At 48.3% G+C, this 21,503-nt stretch overlaps 1 protein-coding gene across 1 annotated transcript in view; it reads right to left on the bottom strand.

Moving 5' to 3' along the window:
* Window positions 1-11,755, bottom strand: part of ARHGEF3 (Rho guanine nucleotide exchange factor 3) — an 834,543-nt gene extending 822,788 nt beyond the window's left edge. The window contains exon 1 of the mRNA XM_086939120.1: window positions 11,450-11,755. Within this exon, the coding sequence (XP_086795246.1) occupies window positions 11,450-11,487 (38 nt within the window). The 5' untranslated portion in view covers window positions 11,488-11,755. The remainder of the gene's footprint in view (window positions 1-11,449) is intronic.
* Between the last annotated feature and the right edge of the window lie 9,748 nt (window positions 11,756-21,503).

Here is a 21,503-nt window from a genome sequence, read left to right as displayed (position 1 = left end):
GACCAGGACAAAGTCCCAACTTGGCGCAAACTGCGATAGAGTGCGAGCTGGCTACAGAGACTCGGTTAGGCAAGTGAGGCCTGCTGAACAAAGTACCTTAAATCCTGATTTGCAGAGCATTGTGGGCTGCGAAGGTGATGCGGGTCTTTGTGAAGGGTCCTATCCATGCAGCAGCAGAGATGCGTTGGCTCTGATCCGGGTTGTGCTGCAGAAGAGATGTGTTGGTTCTGCCCGATTTACAGGGGCTGGTAGAGCACCTTAAGCCCACTTCCAAGGGTCTAGCACTGGCTTTGCATCTCTTGCCAGTAAAGACTCACAGATGGCAGGATCCAGGTGCAGGTACATGGTAGTTGGAAGGCTGTTATGTCCCGGAGGCTTCAGATCAGGAGGCCAGCCAGCTAGCACTTTGAGTCACATCTAAACCTTCTCACCCAGGCAAGGGGGCAGTTGGCAGCAGGTCAACACAGCAGGGCAGCAGTTTTTCAGAGCGGCTGTCCAGCAGAGTGGCATCACTTTCAGGTTAAGATGCTGTTCTATAATATAGTGTGCATTGACTTTTAAATGCTAATCAGGAACACCTCCCACCCAGTCAATAAACATATTTTACAGGGCCCAAGCTGCTGTTACACATCAGGAATGTTCAAACTAGTCTAACTTTAATTACAAGCATGTGCAGGCGGAAACTCAAAGACGATGATTGTCTCTATGTATCCAGGATTTCCTCATCCTTCCCTATAGATGTACCATTTTAAGAGCCTTCCTAAGAGGAACCTTCAGCTTAGAGTAAGTAGTATTATAATTACTGTAAACACAAGCACAATATTTTCAGCTCCCTTCAAATTGCCTGGAATCATGTACTGTCCCTGCGTGTCTTTTCATTGGTTGATCTATGAATCAGATGGATCCCTCAATTCCAAGTCCGCTTTGTGTACTAAGACCATCATCATTCACAGCTTAATGAAATTCACCATTGAGTTTTGTGCCTGAAAATACATTGCTTTGGACATCTCTTTAGTAGCTACATTAATAGTTATTATGAATTCCCTCTTGTGGAAGAAAACAAAATGTGTGTTCATTCTCTGAAGAGTTTAGAAGAGGCCGCTGGAAATACCTGGCATCCTGGGTTGAAAGTCTGGGGTGAAATATTTGGATTGTGCTGCAGTCATTTTACCACTTCCTTGTATTCAGTAAAAAGGGAGATATTAGATAGATGAAATACAAAATTAAGAGTCAAAAACATGCTTCACAAACAAAAAGCACTCTAAAAATAAAAGTTATAAAAAGAAAACAAAAAAATGCCAATGTACCACTTTCAGTAAATGTTTTGAAAGGGGGGGCTCCTTCGTTGGAGCGGAAGAGCGCCGCCCCCACTTAAAATCCATGCAAAGCCCCAGAAATGAAAAATAAAATGGTAGTTCATTACCATTTTATGTTTTATCCCCCGTCCCGAGCCGAGCTTCAGGAAGGGGGTGGGGCTGCTGCTTACTGACAGCAACAGTGTGTAGGGTGGGCTGTCTAATGCACTGTTTAAAGTGTGCATGTCTTTTTGGCCTGCCGTCTTGTGATGACCAGCCACGTATGAGTGCTTTAAACCTCTAAACCCAGCTGTCTAAAAACAGCTGGGTTGAGAGTAAGTGTAGGCCTCCGGTGAGCTGTGGAGTGCTGAGTGAGGTCGCTTCCTCCAATGGAGAAGTGTGGCTCACTGGTTAGAGCAGGCAGACCCTGAAGCAGAGGTCAGACCCGGGACCAGGGTTCGATTCCCGACGCGGCAGGGTCTTGAGCTCAAATGTCCATGGACTCGATAATTCTCGCTTCGGTGCCTGACCTAATCATGGGTTCACACTCTGCAACTCTGGGCATTAAGCTTGCTTAATCTCCACAACAGCCCCCCGCGGCGGGATGCCTGGCTTTCACCTTGGGGATGCCCTGTAGGGGCTATCTCACAGGGAAAAGCCAGGACGGGTTCCCAAGGCAAGCGCGGAGATACCCCTTCGGGGGTCGATTCTGGCGCTATATAAGAAACATAATAATAATAATAATCAGGGCGCTGTTCACATGCTGCATGTGAGCAGTGCCGGGATTGGGCAAGGGAGTTCCAGCATCCGGTTCCAGTTCCTGCAAAGAAGAAGTCCGGAGCAAGGATGTCGCGTTAGGTAAGATTTATTTATTTTGAAAATATTTTGTGCACTTTGTCCCCCCCCAAATGCCAGCCGCCGCTGTGTTTTGGGGACTGATTTCGAGTTTGGAGCATCCACACTCCAAATTTAGAGATGTCCACCCCCCTGCGGACATCTCTGGCTATTGACAGGAATTTCTGTCACTGTGATTCCTGTCAAGAAATTGAAAGTGTGCTCTGCAGCTTCATCGACATCAACATGACGATGCCGTATGGAACACTTTCAATATCTTGTTTTACAGAATCCCAAAACAGAATTTTCTTTCTGAAGACAAAAAAAGCAGTAGTCCCCTGGCCACTGGAGTTTTATACAATTAAACAAAAAGAGAGAAAGGGTAGAGTGGAACTACTCCTGGTCCCCTTTAGTAAGCAATAGTAAAAACAATGAAGGAGTTATTCCAATAACAAAAGTCAAACCAAAAACCCGTATGAAAGTAAAAAAAAAAATTATTTTAAAAAGAACCCTCACTCACCAACCTAGTTGGTGACATGCTTCATCATAGGGTTCACACTCAAGCAGCCGAATGCCACTCGGTGTGCTTCAACGCCTGATTACAGTGGAGCGGAGTCTTTTTGGTGAAAAGAGTGAGTGTGAGTGGAATCAAGAAGTAAATTAAAATTATCTTTATTGTTCCCAAATTGTATGATGAGTGAGGGTTCTTTTTAAAAGAATTTTCTTTTTCTTACTTTCATCCGGATATTTAGCTTGACTTTTGTTTTTGGAATAACTCCTTCATTGTTGTTACCACTGGAGTTTTCTCCCAAGACGTGGGGGTCAATAAAATGTTTTTATTTTCACTTACCAACACGTTTTGTATTGTGGAGTGTGAAACTAAAAACTGGTCAGTTGTCTGTCTGCTCTAAATAGGACAGGCGGACAAATGGCCAACTCTCCGACAGCCCGTACTCCGTCAGGTCATCAGGAGTACGTCAGCAGTAGACATGGAGCAGTCTCTGTCGCTGACATACTTACGCTTCGCACAACTCTACATGAGGCAGGCAGAATTTCAGTTTGGAGGAGAGGGTATTCCTTTGCCTTTGAAACAGAGTACACCCCCCAGCCCCCCAAACCTCCTATATTCTAAATCACACCACCAGTCTGCTCTAAAACTACACTCTTCATCCGCTGAGTCTGTCAGACTGTTTACTGTACATGGAAATGGAGCTCCGAGAGTTTAACCAACCTGGCACAGGCACATTTCCAGACCACGTGCAAAGTTCCAGACCAGGTCAATGTTACGTGGAGTAACTTACTGAAATGGCAATTTACCCCTCTGCTCAGCATGCATGCCAGCTCCAGCATCTGTAAAAAAAAACTATCTTCTCTCATGTTCTTATAAATAGCTCATGAACACAGTACACGTCCTCCCCCTCAGCCTCTGCCACATGTTTTCAGCCCAGAATCCAGGCCCACGCCAGAGGTAAGGGCCTGCATATATTAACTACCATGGGAGAGTGTGAAAAACAAGATGCCTCACTGTAATTCGGGTACCTCTGACCCCCTGTTTGAGGAACAAAATCAGCAGAGGAGGAGAAATGATGGATCCGTAGCAGGTGTGCAATTCCGCTCCATTTACAGGAGACACTGGTTCACAGAAGTCAGCCTGTGGCCACCCACAATTAGCTTCAGTGTCTTCATAAAAACTGTACTTTATCAAAATTGCCCCCCGCCCCCACACCAGCAAAACGTGTCTGGAATCAGCACTACATCGAGGGCGCGCTTAATCATCAAGGGTGCAATCGCAGGGCGAGGCATTTAAAAAAACAAAAATATATATATCCCAGCTGGTAGCTGTGCTCCTCTTTACGAACCTGGGGCCTCATTTATGAGGCCATGCGTCACTTTTACGCCGCCGGTGTGTCACTTTTTGTGACGCACCAGTGGCATAAAAAATGCACCTTGTTGCGCCATATTTACAAAGTGGCGCATCTAGTTAGATGCGTCACTTTGTAAACCCCTGCGCCACATCATACCTGCGCCAGGTATTATGTATGCAAGGGGAGCGTATTGACACAAGAAAGGTTCATGGAAGTGACGCAGTGAAATCTACAAGATTTCACTGCGCCACTTCTAGGACTCAAATGCGTCAGAATCTTACGCCTGCCTCACAGCAGGCGTAAGCCTGACGCAGACCCTTTCACATGGGGCTTGCCCCATGTGAAAGGACACATTGCTGGAGTTGCATCACTTTTGTAACACACTCTAGCAATGTGTCACTTTTGCGCCTACAGATACGTGAGAAATACTGGCGTATCTGTAACTCCTTGCGACATGATGCGTCATACTGTAAATATGACGCATCATTGGTGTCGCAATGAAAAGTGATGCATCGCTGTTTTCACGCAGCGATGCAGTCACTTTTCATAAATGAGGCCCCTGCTGTTTTAAGTACTGGTGTCCGGCAATCATAGGGCAGGATGGGCTTTAAAGCACTGTGCTGACCTTACACAGCATGGAGCCATTGCTTCCAACACATTTGTCATTTCTTTGGAATTATGCGGCTATGGAGGACCAAATTGTGTGGCAGCGTTGGTTAAATTATGCAGCAGGAAAAGGCAGGAAAAGGCACATTGCGCAACATAATGCAGCAAGTTCTGTGGTGCTATTGTTTTAATACACATTGTGTGGCTAGTGCGGTAAATCCATATCTACACACATAACACGATGGAGGCATAATGGCATGATTGAAGTGGTCCTGATTAGAGGTTAGAAGTGACAGTGGAAATGTGCACACATGTTTACAAGATGCATATAGTCGTGGTTGTGTGGCCTGATTGCTTCGTTAATGATGTTACGACCTGAAGATATGGCTGTAATCCTGGCTTCCACGCTTGACCAAATAGTGTGTGCTTCTGGGCAATTCATTTTTTTTTAGAAAAGTACAGAAAGGCTGGCTGGAGAGAGCTTGTACACTGCAATCTGACTGTGTAAAAATAAAGTGTGTAGGGCCGGAGGACGGTCACGCATGCTTCGCCCCCAGACCTCAGGCTCCGCCTCAGGACTGCCGGACTCGGTGAAAGCCGCTGCCTGACCTGGTCACACCGAGTTACTCATCTCGGAATGAGTAACCGCTCTGCAGCCCATGTGACGCGCAGTCATGAGAGGGGCTTTTCTTCCGCGCTGCTTCCCTGCGCGAGCCTCCCGCCCTCGGCGCGCGGCCCTGCCCGTCCCAGGGACGGGATTATAGGCGCACGGAGTGAGGGAACGCGAGGGGTCTTGTCCCACTCTCCCAGGCCAGCCCCTCTTCCTAGAGGAGTGTGGGGCGATGTATCACGCAGAAAAGAACAGCCCTGGGGCAGGACAAAGTCTTGCACCACACAAACAAAACAGCAAAAATGTGTTGACAAGCTCACGCTATGACGCAGCTTTTAGAAAATATCAAAAGGGAAATAAAAAACACAAATAAAGAGCTGTCAAGCTGTGCCCTCTCCGGAGGCAGTGTAGCACATTATCCGCTAGATAGGCAGTGCTGAAGCAGCTGTCAAGCTTCCTCTCTTCAAAGTATACAAATATCACCAAATGGACACTACAGAATGACCGGTCATGCTGGCTCTCCTCAAAGTATAAAAGTATAAACAACATGGACACTACAGAATCACCTGCAAGCTTCCTTTCTCCTCTTGTGGAAGTGTAGCAGAATCGAATAAATAAACACTGCAGGAGAAGCTATGCTTTCCTCAATGCATACAGTTATCACCTACATGGACACTGCAGAAGGAGCTGTCAAGCTTCCTATCCTCAAGGTAGAACTATCAGATACAAGAGCACTGCAGTAGGCGCTGTCAAGCTTCCTCTCCTCAAAGTAGAACTATCAGACACAAGAACCCCAGCAGAAGAAGCTATCAAGCGTCGTATCCTCAAGGTAGAACTATCAGATACAAGGACCCTTCAGGAGAAGCTGTCAAGCTTCCTATCCTCCAGAAGAAGCTGTCAAGCTTCCTATCCTCGAGGTAGAACTGTCAGATACAAGGACCCTTCAGAAGAAGCTGTCAAGCTTCCTATCCTCCAGAAGAAGCTGTCAAGCTTCCTATCCTCGAGGTAGAACTGTCAGATACAAGGACCCTTCAGAAGAAGCTGTCAAGCTTCCTATCCTCGAGGTAGAACTGTCAGATATAAGGACACTTCAGAAGAAGCTGTCAAGCTTCCTATCCTCAAGGTAGAACTGTCAGATACAAGGACCCTTCAGAAGAAGCTGTCAAGCTTCCTATCCTCGAGGTAGAACTGTCAGATATAAGGACACTTCAGAAGAAGCTGTCAAGCTTCCTGTCCTCAAGGTAGAACTATCAGATACAAGGACACTTCAGAAGAAGCTGTCAAGCTTCCTATCCTCAAGGTAGAACTATCAGATACAAGGACACTTCAGAAGAAGCTGTCAAGCTTCCTATCCTCAAGGTAGAACTGTCAGATACAAGGACCCTTCAGAAGAAGCTGTCAAGCTTCCTATCCTCCAGAAGAAGCGGTCAAGCTTCCTATCCTCGAGGTAGAACTGTCAGATACAAGGACCCTTCAGAAGAAGCTGTCAAGCTTCCTATCCTCGAGGTAGAACTGTCAGATATAAGGACACTTCAGAAGAAGCTGTCAAGCTTCCTATCCTCAAGGTAGAACTGTCAGATACAAGGACCCTTCAGAAGAAGCTGTCAAGCTTCCTATCCTCGAGGTAGAACTGTCAGATATAAGGACACTTCAGAAGAAGCTGTCAAGCTTCCTATCCTCAAGGTAGAACTGTCAGATACAAGGACACTTCAGAAGAATCTGTCAAGCTTCCTATCCTCAAGGTAGAACTGTCAGATACAAGGACACTTCAGAAGAAGCTGTCAAGCTTCCTATTCTCAAGGTAGAACTGTCAGATACAAGGACACTTCAGAAGAAGCTGTCAAGCTTCCTATTCTCAAGGTGGAACTGTCAGATACAAGGACACTTCAGAAGAAGCTGTCAAGCTTCCTATCCTCAAGGTGGAACTATCAGATACAAGGACACTTCAGAAGAAGCTGTCAAGCTTCCGATCCTCAAGGGAGAACTATCAGACACAAGGACACTTCAGAAGAAGCTGTCAAGCTTCCTATCCTCAATGTAGAACCATCAGATACAAGGACACTTCAGAAGAAGCTGTCAAGCTTCCTATCCTCGAGGTAGAACTGTCAGATACAAGGACCCTTCAGAAGAAGCTGTCAAGCTTCCTATCCTCGAGGTAGAACTGTCAGATATAAGAACACTTCAGAAGAAGCTGTCAAGCTTCCTATCCTCAAGGTAGAACTGTCAGATACAAGGACCCTTCAGAAGAAGCTGTCAAGCTTCCTATCCTCGAGGTAGAACTGTCAGATATAAGGACACTTCAGAAGAAGCTGTCAAGCTTCCTATCCTCAAGGTAGAACTGTCAGATACAAGGACACTTCAGAAGAATCTGTCAAGCTTCCTATCCTCAAGGTAGAACTGTCAGATACAAGGACACTTCAGAAGAAGCTGTCAAGCTTCCTATTCTCAAGGTAGAACTGTCAGATACAAGGACACTTCAGAAGAAGCTGTCAAGCTTCCTATCCTCAAGGTGGAACTGTCAGATACAAGGACACTTCAGAAGAAGCTGTCAAGCTTCCTATCCTCAAGGTGGAACTGTCAGATACAAGGACACTTCAGAAGAAGCTGTCAAGCTTCCGATCCTCAAGGGAGAACTATCAGACACAAGGACACTTCAGAAGAAGCTGTCAAGCTTCCTATCCTCAATGTAGAACCATCAGATACAAGGACACTTCAGAAGAAGCTGTCAAGCTTCCTATCCTCAAGCTAGAACCATCAGATACAAGGACACTTCAGAAGAAGCTGTCAAGCTTCCTATCCTCAAGCTAGAACCATCAGATACAAGGACACTTCAGAAGAAGCTGTCAAGCTTCCTATCCTCAAGGTAGAACTTTCAGATACAAGGACACTTCAGAAGAAGCCGTCAAGCTTCCTATACTCAAGGTAGAACTATCAGATATAAGGACACTTCAGAAGAAGCTGTCAAGCTTCCTATCCTCAAGGTAGAACTATCAGATATAAGGACACTTCAGAAGAAGCTGTCAAGCTTCCTATCCTCAAGGTAGAACTATCAGATACAAGGACACTTCAGAAGAAGCTGTCAAGCTTCCTTTCTTCTCTTTTGGCTTTTTTTTCTATTCTGAAAGTTCATTGGCAAATAGACAGACACTGCAGATGGAGATGTCAAGCTACCTCTCTCCGCTACTGGCAGTGTGCCATTATCAGACACATGGGCACTGCGGAAGGAGCGGACAAGCTTCCTCTCTCATCTTCTATTTACCATTACCAGATACATTAACACTGCAGAAGAAGCTGTCAAGCTTCCCCTCCTCGAAGGTCGGCATCATCAGATAGATGGGACTTCAGGAGAAAATGTGAAGGCCCAGCTCGTGGAGCGAGCATCAGAGCACTAGAGCCATAAGCTAGTGGAAAGCTGGGAAGCAGAAGTGCAGAATTGTGCAATAATGGCCCCTGATGTCTGCTTGCTTGCAGACCAAATAAGAACAGAGGTACAGAGGTGGCCTAAGAGCAGGATCAAGCGTGCTAAAATTCATGTCAAATGAGCATCGGAAGTGGGGGGGGGTGATGTCTGGGGTTTCAAGGAGGGAGAATGCCAAAAATGTCATTGTCATTCCGAGGGACCAACAGATAACCTTATTACAAAAGGGACAATCAGTTCACAGCGAGTAAAAGAAAATTACACACAAATGGAGTCTCACTCTTTCAGGCAGGCAAATATTGTCCACTTTGTGAAAGTAAAGATTTTGAAATAATGAGTACAAAGTGAATGATTAACAACGTATAATAATTACATAGGAGAAGCTGCCAAGCTTACCCTTATATTGCATTATCACATGGAAGGACGTCACAAAAGAAACAGCAAATCTGTCATCATTGGGGTAACACATAATTTCATAGCGGTGTATTATTCTGACATAACACTGCAGAAGTAGCCAATTAGCTTCTTCTCTCATCTTCAGACATTGAAACATTATCATGTAGGAAAAGCTGCCAAACTTGACTTTCTCTCGCATTATCACATAGAAGGAAGTCACAGAAGGGAACGGCCAATCTGTCATCCCTGGGGTAACACATAACCTTATAGCAGTATATTATTCTGACATAACACTGCAGACGCAGCCACCTAGCTTCCTCTCTCCTCTTTAGACATTGAAACATTATCATATAGGAGAAGCTGCCAAACGTGCCTTTCTCTAGCATTATCACATGCAAGGACGTCACAGAGGCTCCCGGCCAATCTGCCATCCCTGGGTTAACACATACTCTTATGGCTGTGTATTATTCTCACATAGACACTGCAGAAGGAGTCAACACGTTTCCTCTCTAGTTGTCTGACAATGAGGCCTTTTCATACAGCAGAAGCTGCCAAGCTTCCCTTTCTCTCACAGTATCAACTAGAAGGAAGTCACAGAACAAACTGCCCGTCTTCATCCCTGGGTAACACATAATCTTCTAGCAGTGTATTATTCTCACATAGAGTTTCCTCTCTCATCTTCTGACAGTGAGACATTATCATATAGCAGAAGCAGCCTGCCAAGCTTCCCCTTCTCTCGCATTATCACATATTAGGAAGTCACAGAAGGGACTTCCAATCTTTCATTCCTGGATAATGCATACTCTTCTAACAGTGTATTATTCTCACAGACCACTGCAGCAGGAGACAAGTTTCCTCTCTCGTCTCCTGACAGTGAGGCCTTATCAATTTGGCAGAAGCTGCCAAGCGTAGTCTTCTCCTGCATTATCACATGCATAGATGTCACAGAAGGGACGGTCAATCTTTCATCTCTGGGTAACGCAGAATCTTATGCCAGTGTATTATTCTCACAGAGACACTGTAGAAGGAGGCAACCCTCCTCTCTCATCTTCTGACACTGAGGCATCATCACACAGCAGAATCTGCCAAGCTTCTCCATCTCTCGCATTATCACATAGAACTTAGAATGTCACAGAAGAATCTGCCAGTCTTGCATCCCTGGGGTAATACAATCCTACAGCAGTGTATTATTCTCACAGAGACACTAGAAGGAGGCAAACCTCCTCTCTCATCTTCTGACACTGAGGCATCATCACACAGCAGAATCTGCCAAGCTTCTCCATCTCTCCTATTATCACATAGAACTTAGAATGTCACAGAAGAATCTGCCAGTCTTGCATCCCTGGGGTAATACAACCCTACAGCAGTGTATTATTCTCACATAGATACCACAGAAGGGGACGCGCTTCCCCTCTACACAGGCACTGTGGGATTCTCACAAAGAAGACGACAAGCTTCCTCCGTTGGAGTACATCGCGCACATAATCACTTGAGAAGTAGCTGCCAAGCTCGCCCCCTTCTTCTGGCACAGAAGGCGCCCCTGTGAGGACGCTACAGGAGGAGGTGAGAAGCTTGGCCTCTCTCCTGCAGCACTGTGGGCTGTCTTATCACCAGGGAGGAGGGCCCCCAATGCATAGGTCAGTGAATCTCTGTGGTATGGGGGTGCCTCAGGAACCCATCTTCACGCCGTGAGGGGCCGGGACATGGTTTTACGTCACGCCACTGCTGATCACGCAAACAGTGAGAAGGGACTGCGGGGTTCCCTCCTCTACCTCGAAGAAGAGCGGGAGTGAGTATGACGCAGAGTCACAGTGGAACGCGCTGGGAGGCGCCCTTTCCTCTTCCCGGGATCACGGCACAGTTTCCACACAGATACAAACACACCACAGAGCGATACAGACACGCCACAGAGCGATACAGACACACCACAGAGCCCTCTAAGCAGACAGAACTCGTCGCTCTCAGCGATATGCATGTCTGACGTCCCGTCCTCCTGTTCTAGGGCGCATCCAAGTAGAATGTGTGCACAAAATAGTGCAAGGGCCTCCATCCAAGCCCCCGCGCACCCCTCCTCCGGAGATGCGTATGGTTACCATCAACAACACACAACACTAGCACGGAGCTGGCAAGCTCCCGCCGCATGTGCACGCAGTTTATGGCTCACTCAGCTGACATGACTTCCCTCCCACGGAGCAAGCAGTGTGTGTGCTGAGAGTGCGTCCAGCCGAAGCGCGCAGCTCTGGAAGTGTCACAGTTAGAGGGTTCACTGGTGGAAGCGCCCTATGCCACCACTTTCTGATGCACTGAAATAACTGAACGACTTTGAACTTGAAAACAAATACAAAAGGCAGTGCACTGAAGCGTGCGCTCCCCGCCCTGCCAGCTCAGCGCACTGGGTGCCGGGGTACATGCGTGGCTGTCCTACCTGTCCGCTGCATGGCCGCCCTCTCCTCCGGGGTGCATGTGATGGAGGACGTGCTTCTGTGCCCTCACCCGGAGGCACGGATCGCTGTTGGCAACCGTCGTGTTAGTTTAACCGGACTCCAGCCTGTACCGCGCAAGAACCGCACATCCAAGGGGAAGAGAGCAGGTCACATCCAGAGGCAGCTGGCGCAAAGCTCAGCGGACTGCGCAAAAAGCGAGGCTTCAGGTAGCGCCGGGTCTCTGCACTTCCGACAGGCTCTGCTGCTCCGTGAGCCGGTCCGTCCCTCTGCTCAGCGTGACTGTGAGAAGAGGGCGTGGAGGAGGCAGGCCCCGGGCGCCTCCCCCCGGCGCTGCGCCGCTCTTCGAGTCTGGAGCACCAGGTAACCCGCGCACGGGAGGCTGGACTCACGCGTAGCACTTCTGCACAGCTGGAGCGCCTACCTAGAAGCAGGGCGAGCTGGGCCCAAGCCGCCAAGTTTCTGAGGGGCTCATGCCATGGAGCTGTGCACATTTAAGTGGTTATGCCAACAGCTGCGTCCTTTTCATCTTCCAGTCTTGTCCTCGTCCCTCCCTGCCCGTTCGTTTCTGTCTGATTTGCCGGTTTAAAGTGGTTTTAGTACTTCGTCATCATACGGCTGGCGCCGTTTCTTTTAAACACCCCTTTAGCCCCCTTCCTCACCTTCCTCACCGTTCCCTAACACCTGTTGGCTCACCAACAAAACCATCTTCTGCGTGAGGCAGCTAGCTAAGCTGTCCTGCGATTTAGGTGAGCTGTGGGGGGTTGGGATGTTTGTGATCGGGGGGAGTCTCTTTTCATCCAGGTACTGACCAGAGAACACAAAAGGCACCCCCTGCTACCTCATTAAATTCGCTACCATTAACAAGGCTACCACATTTTTCTCTGCTCACGCACAGGGCGCTTCCCAGCTCTGCATAGGAGCACGGTGCCCACAGGTATCCTGCACAGGGGAGGCATGGCGCACACATGACACGTCTGAGCCACAGAGTAGGTACAACCAGCCAGACTCCCCATGCGTCCTGCGCGTGGGAGGCTGGAGATACAAACAGCGCCTGCATCGTATCCACAAGCCAGGTGCCCCCCAGCTAGCCATCGCACGGTGGGCCGGGCGCACACACTAAACACATGACATGTATCGAAGGTACAAGCTCGGAGCCCCAGGTAACCTGCGCACGGGGGGCTGGAGGTACACACAACACGTCTGCACAGGTGTCCATCGTAGCCATAAGCCTGGTACACCCCATCGCACTGGGCTGGGTACTCACCTAACCCATGAAATGCATCGAAGGTACAAGTTCGGAACCCCCATGTAACCTGCGCACGGGAGGCTGGAGGTACACACAACAGGTATGCACAGGTGTCCTTCGTATCCACAAGCTGGGTGCCCACATGGTGCCATCGCACTGGGGTGGGCACTCACTTAACACATGACAAGCATCGAAGGTACAAAGCCCGGAGCCCTAAGGTAGCCCCATCACGGAAGGCTGGACTTGACGCACACTATGCGGTGCACGTGCAGCACATGCAAACGTCTGAAGAAGCAGCAGCTAACTTGCACGCGACCGCTACAGGCTGGACGCAAGACTACAGGCTGGACGCACGGCCACAGGATGGACGCACGGCTACAGGCTGGACACACGGCTACAGGCTGGACGTAAGACTACAGGATGGGCACAAGACTACAGGATGGACGCACGGCTACAGGCTGGACACATGGCTACATGCTGGACGCAAGACTACAGGATGGACGTACGGCTACAGGTTGGACGCAAGACTACAGGATGGACGTACGGCTACAGGCTGGACACACGGCTACAGGATGGACGTTCAGCTACAGGCTGGACGAACGGCTACAGGATGGACGTTCAGCTACAGGCTGGATGCAAGGCTACAGGATGGACGCACAGCTACAGGCTGGACGCACGGCTACAGGATGGACGTTCAGCTACAGGCTGGACGCAAGGCTACAGGATGGACGTACGGCTACAGGTTGGATGCAAAACTACAGGATGGACACACAGCTACAGGCTGGACTCATGGCTACAGGCTGGGCGCAAGACTACAGGATGGACGTACGGCTACAGGCTGGGAGCAAGACTACAGGATGGGCGCAAGATTACAGAGAGTATCAAGTTTCAGGTTTATTTATTTATGATCTTGGAACTCCGAAGAGATCAACATAAAATTGAAATTTACATTTTCAAAACATTGAACTATAATATACAAATGCTATAAATATAGAAGACATCAGATAAAAACAATTTTAGCTATAAAACCCATCATATAAATGTTTTAATATATGTCTAAAAAACACTTTAACCCTTTCTATGCTGATGACGGAACCGCTCCGTCATCAGCTGCGGTGGCGCTGTGCTGATGACGGAGCGGTTCCGTCATGGCCCTGCCGCCGCGCCTGTGCAGCGCGTTCTATTGAGCGGAATTTTTAACATTTTAACCGCATCGCTGCGGCGGAATAGCCGTCGCAGCGATGCGGTTAAAAAGTTAAAAATTCTATGACAAAATATTGCATTCGGTTGTACATAAATGGAATCTATCAGAGCCGGGGCAGAGAAAATAGATAAAGATAAACAGATAGGCCTTATCCATTTCGGCGACATAATGATAGGGCAGGACAAATAAACAGTACATGCATAAGATCCTGGACAGGATTATTGCACAATTTGCAGGCTGGAGAGGTGTTATACCATTTAGATAGTAGATTATTTAGAGGGAGTAGACCATGCCTCATTAATAACCAAAAACGGCACACTCAATGGGGCAGGTTCCAACAAGTAATATAAGCCTGTGCTTTGTTTATCACCCAGGAGTCAATAGATGGATCAGTACTTCTCTTTAGCATGCGGGCTACCCTATCCCTAGTAAAACTCAATTTCCAGGTAGCCTGTTTCAGAGTGGCTTTTAATTGATATGGAGATAGGGTGAAGAGTACGGTTTCATCCAGTTGAAGCAAGTCTACCGCAGCTTTGAAATTTTTAACAATTAAAGATTGCTCATTTAAACTTCCCAATAATTCTGTCCGGATAAAAGATCTTATTGTACCTAGCTCACCCTTTACAAGGCTTATAACCCAACGTACTATCCCCGCAAGTCCCTGTAACCAGGTACTTCTTAGTCCAAAGAAGACTACAGGATGGACGTACGGCTACAGGTTGGACGCACGGCTACAGGCTTGACGTTTGGCTACAGGATCAGGATAGACACCCGACTACAGGATATAAGTGCACCAACGTGCTCTGCGTTGTACAAGCCCTGTGCCAAAGTAACCTAAGGTAACCAGCACACAGCTTGCTCAGGGTCGAGTCGCGCTTTCCCACCTTCCTTCACCATCTATGTTCGTGGTGGTCGAAGTGCTGTAAGTGAACCAGAGTGTAGCCCCCTCCAAATCCTTTCGGCTGCATTCAACCAAAGGCCAGCATTAATTAACTGAGCAGAAATGGTCGGTTTTTTTTTAATGAAAAGTATGGGAACGCCCTGGGCCCGCCCACTTCGACATCTTTCGAACTGTCAGACATGAATATTGACTCTCGTGAAGGCGGACGATCTAAAGTCTGTAGATCAGTTCACTTTCTTTAACATGCACTCTGGTTTTCCCGCCCCGTGTCGCGATTACATGGGGGGCATAGCACGGGTTTCCTATATATAGTGACTCTTCCGTCTTTCTAAGGGTTTCCCCTTTCCGCGCCTCTAATTCTGCCGCACCTATAACAACAGGCAGCACAATGTGTATAATTAACTCACTAGAAAATAGCTAAATTATCACTTTTAAAGTTCTGTGCAGAATATAAACACCAGGTATGCCTGCAGAAGGGCATATTAAGCCACAGCTGATGTGAGCGCATCGTAGTAAATAACATGGTCTGTGCTGGACCACAGCTTGGGGGAGGGGTTGATGCGCTCTCCGGGATAGGATAGCAGGGCTCACCAGTCACCACCATACCTTCTTCTTCTAAAGCTGATAAAGGCAGATTGCGGGTCATATCTTCACAATACAAAGGGTCAAAAGCACATGACCGATTCCCTAAGATTCTGCAGGCCTAGCCCGAGACAGGGTTGGATTGGGATCACAATTCGGCCCGGGCACTGACGAAAAAAGTGGCCCACATTCAAGAGGCGTGGCCCATATTTAAAGGGGCGTGGCCCACATTCAAGGGGCGTGCCCTTTCATGAAACACCATTTGCACAGACAAGGAATGAAAGTGGGAGGATACTGTTCTTGCACACAACACAGGGCCAAGGTGACAATGGCCTACATGCTGAGCAACTAAAAAAAATAGCAAGGCCCCTTTTTGTCACAAAATTATTCCAGCCCTCCAGCACAGGAGCACCTGAAAAGCAGCAAAGCCCCTGCTATTACTAACCTACTCAGCCCTCCCCAGACCTTCAGCTCAGGAGCACATGAACAGAGGTAAGGCCCCTGCAATTAGTAAATTAATCAACCCTCCAGGCCTTGAGAAAATGTCCTGGCAGGGGAGCACAAAACACAGCTTTCTGGGTCATCCAAGGTAGCCAGGTAGCCAGGGGGGAGGCTGAGGTGAAGCTGGTGCATGGGAAGTGCCTTCCCAGTGTGTTCTGGTAGTTTGAGTATTTATCATTTACTGTAGTATTACCCTTGTACCTGTGTATGGTACCCTTTTGTAACTTGCACAAGTCACTTTTCTCTTGTAACACACTGTTTGCTACCTCTCACTTTTGTTTGCTTTAGATACTTGCACAAGTGCCACCATTGCCTACGTAACGTTTGTTCTTGTGCTGGAGTGTCTGCCATTAATTGCAGTATTATACCTCTACTTGTATTTTGTATGCTTTTGTAACCTGCACACATATCTCTTTTTCCTCCTGTAATGTATCGTTTGCTCCTCTTGTATTTTGGTTGCTCACTATTGTCACTTTGATTCATGTAACTTAACGTTTGCTTTTGTAATTTGCCCACTTATAATTTTCTCCTCATGTATTATTGCTGTTCCTAGTGTGAAGCGATCTGACACCTTCGGGTAAAGTCCACGCTATATAAAATCGCATAAATAAATAAATAAAACAAAAAAATTCCAAACATCACAGGCCCCCACAGCAAGACCCATTCTTCCTCGCCCACTATGCCCTGAATGTGAAGGGCTGTGGGCGAGGTGTTAAGACTAACACCGTTTCTGGGCTGCATGGGCGCCAGGGGGCCGAGATGCAAATGGCTCAAAGGCCTGAGAAACACCTGGCCCCCAGGGAGGCCGATTATTGCAAACAATCACCCCTCCCCAGCCCAGCCTCAGCTTGATTGCTTGGCAGGGTAGGGGTGAAGGAGAGCCCACAGCTGACTATCGCTGTCTGGCCGCACAGCGAGACTGCTTTCATTTTCTCTGTCTCTCTGTGCCCTCTGTGGGCCGTTTTTTGTTCTCCCCTTTACTAGTCCACTCTCTGTGGACTGGGACAGGGGAGAAAAAAAACGGCCCACAGAGGGCACTGAGGCACCGGCCCTTCGGCCAATTCCCGAATGCCCGCCTTGCCAATCCGCCCCTGGCCCGAGATATAACGACCAGCCTTAATGCGGAAGGCAGCGCTTGAAATGGAAAAATAGAAGTGCAGGTACTCTGTAGCTACTTGTGTCTGAGAAGTGCCGGTACTCTCCAATTAAAAGTATTACGTTGCTTTTGAGAAGTGCCGGTACTCTTCCTTGCAAAATAAAAAAGTGCTGGTACTCAATACCAGACAGTACCGACCCATTTGAAGCACTGGTGGTAGGGCGTGCTGGCAGGGTTCAGCTTGCATCTTCTAAAACTGAGGAAGACAGATTGCGGGTCATATGCCCGCAATGAAGGGTCAGTAAGATGGAATCAAGTGCTCAGGAATCAGCAAGGCTAGCCTGAGATATAACAAGTAGGTCTGGGAGAAACTGAAGTTACACCGGCGTGGTCTGCGTAATTTCGTGATTTTAGTGTTTAGCTTATTGCGCAACACTCCTGAAATTCTGCTATTATGATACTTTTGCGTATTGACCTGCCATTTGTGCTAAAGATTTGCAATGAATGCAAAATTTGCAGTGAAAATTTATTGCAAACACTGTAACAACTGAACGCAGCAGCTTTTTGGGGGATTTTAATTTTATTTTTTTGGGCACGAAATGCGTCCTTGCGGTTTCGTGCTGAAAGAAATCGCGAAATGATGGCTTTGCTTTTCACGTAATTGCACAAAAGCAGGTTACCCGAATTTCGCACACTTCTAATAACGACGAGCCTTAAAGTAGTAAGGGATAGTCTAACTTTTCACGGCAATGTGTTGGCATGGCCCAAGACAAAAGTTCTTGTAGGAACAAGGCAGGCAAAGGCTTGGCTCCCCCAGAGCAGATTAAAGCTGCAGTATCCAGTAGACTCAATCACCACGCTCGCCTTGCCGGAGCCAGCTTTCAGAGGGGTTGAATTAAGAGATGTCCAGGACAGGAAAAGACACCTATTGGCTACCATTGTTTACATTTAGAGGTCCCTGGCTAGAAGTAAAAGCACAGTAGGCCAAGGAGCTTGCAAGGAAAGTTAACCTGTGGGGGCATATATAAATAAAGTGCTAAAAGAGCTAGTTTGAAAAGTGCGAGATCTCGACAAGCGCGCCCTTAGGGCCCGGCTTCCCGGATCCCCACCACACCCCCATTGTCGGTCCAGTAGCGAGGTTAGCTACTGGACCGAAAGTCCTTCCGGGTCATCAATGACGCACTTCCGGCGGAAGCCACAGTAGTTGAGGGCAGAGCCAAAGGGGATACTTAGCTCCAGGTGCACCACTGCTCGTCCTCTTTCTCTCATGCGCTGGACACCTGACCAGGGCTATCATTTGGATGACGATGATAGTGAGGAGGAACAAGGGGGTGAGGCGCCAGTGTCAGATAGCGAAAAGGTATCCAAGCCAATACCTGTGGTCCGACCATGTAAACCATAGTCCCGCCAAAAGCAGCTTTCCCTCCGTTAGTTAAGAAACCCAGGGTGAATAAGAAAGGGAGGGGGAGCAAGGTTCCAGATGACTCACCCCGCACCTATTCCCCCAGTAACGCCCTTACTGCCCGGGCCTAGTGCCCCCAGGGTGCCAGTCCCAAGCATGCCAGACTCCGGGCTTCCAGCGCCACTGGTGCTCCCAAACATAGTTCCTGTGGTCCCCATACCTGTGGTACCGGCAGCGCCAGTGCCCAGTACAGTCTCGGTGGTGCCCATACCTGTGGTTCTGGCAGTGCCGGTGCCCAGCATACCCCCCAACCTATTCTGATTCCCCAGCAGCCAGTCAGCGTGCCACCAGCAGAAGGGTGGGATGGCGTGGGCACGATATTGGCAGAGATTTGAGGTGTTTTAAAGGCATTGACGCCTGCTCCCAATCCTCCTACCCCTATAGTAACAGAGGTGGTCCCATTGGTAACACCAATCACACAGGGGGCGGCACAAGGGGGGGGGTAGTTCCGGCCTCCTCTGGACAGTCTGGGTCAACATTGGAGGGAGGGCACGCTGCCACAGCTACCATATTGACCACAGTAGCGACACTTTTGGCACAATTAGGCGCGCCCAGAATCAGCGTAACGGTAGCGCCATGGGCCGCATCTGCAGGCACTGGTGGAGTGCTGGGCGAATTGAATAAACAGGTGGCCCTTTTGGGCAAAGCGCACAAAAAGGATTTGAACCTGCCTCCCCAGGCGGTGGTTCAAGCGGCCCCCGCGCAACCAGCGACAGCAGGGTCCTCTGCAGGTAAGGCAGTGGAGTGCGGAGGCAAAAAGATAGATAAAGGGTGTGCCCCAATTGGTGGTCATGAGTCCGTGTTATCCAAGCGTGGTAAGTTGGCGGCGCATGTTACGCCGGGCCGGAAACAAAGGAAAAAATTTGGAAGGGGGAATTTGTGGATATATTCTCCTTAGAAGAGAAGAGAGGTAGAGTCTAAAGAGAAGGATGGCAAGGAAGACTCCTTTAGAGATAGGAACCCAAGGGTAGAGAAATCCATCACTAATTGGTTGTTTGGTTTCAATGTATTTTCCATTGTAATGTTAGAGAAGAAGCCGGAATTGACTATACCTTTGATATGTTATGCCAATAAGATTTTGAAAGCACAAACAATGTATGGTGGGGAGGCTCGGTTGGATTACGATAGGGACTTCAGATGGGCCAAGGTTGACGATCCGGACATGGGTTGGGACCAGACGGACGTAAAAGGGGGGACAAAAGGGTGACATGCTGGGCCTTTAACCGGAAGACGTGCACCTGGCCCCCAGGTGCATGTATGTTCAAACACACATGTGCATACTGTGGCCACCCTTCCCATCTCGAGTTCAAATGCATTAAGAAATCCAAAGAGAAAGGGAGAGAGCCCAAGCCCCCGCCTCAGCAATAAGTTATCCACGCCAGTGGATTTGGGGAGGCTGATTTTCTGGTTAAATCAGTACCCTGACAGAAAGGCAGCCAGTACTTTGTTTGAAGGGTTTTCCACAGGTTTTTGCATTGCAGCTCAAGGGGTACCCCCAGTGGACTATTGCAACAATCTTTTGTCAGCACATAGGCACCCCTCAGTAGTTTCACAAAAGGTAGAGAAATAAAGGGCTCTGGGGCTGGTGGCTGGCCCATTCTCCGCTCCCCCATTGCCAGGATTTGTCTGTTCCACTCTGGGCGTTGTTCCTAAGAAGGAGCCTGGCCCGTTCAGGATGATTCACAACTTGTCAGCGCCAAGGGGGGCATCAGCAAATGATGCTATTGATCCAGCCCTGTGCTCAGTTACATATTCTTCCTTTGACTCAGCACTCCAGAGGCAGCGCGACTTAGGGCCCAAGGCCTTTATGGCTAAGACAACATTGAATCAGCTTTCCTTCTTGCCGGTACACTCCGAGGACTACCATTTACTAGGTTTTCAGCTGAACTCCTAGTTTTATTATGACAGGTGAATGCCAATGGGCTGTGCGGTCTCATGTAAGTACTTTGAGTTGTTCAGCTCCATGCTACAGTGGATCTTTATCTTCAGAACTGGGCATAAGGACATGGTACACTACCTAGATGATTTCATGATTATGGGTCCCCCAGCGTCAAGTAAGTGTGGTCAGGCCTTGAGCAAGCTAGTTGAGATGGTTGAGGAACTGAGGGTACCGTTGGCCCCCGGTAAGACGGTGGGTCCAGCGACTAGCATGTCTTTCTTGGGCATTGAGATAGACACAGTAGAGGGAGAATGCAGGTTGCCAGCAGACAAAGTGCAGGCCTTCTCACAAGCAATAGATTCTACTCTGGCAGGTCCCAAAGTCACGCTGCCTCAGCTGCAGGGTTTTGTGGGCCAGTTATATTTTGCCCTGAGGATTATTCCAATGGGGCGCCCATTTTCAAGGTCAATCTCGCGCGCTATGGTAGGCTTGACGCAGAAACACCATCACATCCGGCTAAAAGCTGAGGTGAGGGAGGACTTGAGGATTTGGCGTAGCTTCCTAAGTGAATTCAATGGTAAGGTGATTTGGCCTGAGCCCGCTATATCTAGCACAGATTTGGGCCTGCTCACTGATTCAGCAGGAAGCATTGGTTTTGGAGCCATATTGGGGTCTCACTGGTGCAGGGGTGATTGGCCAGCATCTTGGCATGAGAGGGTCCTGAAAAAAACATAGCCTTTTAGGAGCTATTCCTGATTATAGTGGCAGTAGAAGTCTGGGCAGAATTCTTTAAGAACAAGTCAGTCATCTTTTGGTCAGACAACATGGCTGTGGTGGAAGCTAATAATAGGCAGAGAGCTACTTGCAAATATGTTTTGAGGTTGTTAAAGCATTTAAATGAAATGAAATGAAAAATTGCACTTATATAGCGCATAACCACCCGGAGGCCTCGCAGCGCTTTAGACTGATTACTGTGTCGGGCTACCGGGTAACTTAGTACGCTTTCGTAAACAGGTAGGTTTTTAGATCTCTCCTAAATGACATTCGGTTGAAATTTAGTCTTGGCTTGTTTAAAGCTCAATCTGCTCTTCAGAGCAGCACATATTCCAGGTGTGGAGAATCTGGCTGCTGATGCTTTGTCTCGCTCCAAGTTACAGGATTTCC

Source organism: Lissotriton vulgaris, chromosome 9 (assembly GCF_964263255.1).
Source record: "Lissotriton vulgaris chromosome 9, aLisVul1.2, whole genome shotgun sequence".
Taxonomy (NCBI): Eukaryota; Metazoa; Chordata; class Amphibia; order Caudata; family Salamandridae; genus Lissotriton; species Lissotriton vulgaris.
This window is presented reverse-complemented; position numbering and strand designations above follow the sequence as displayed.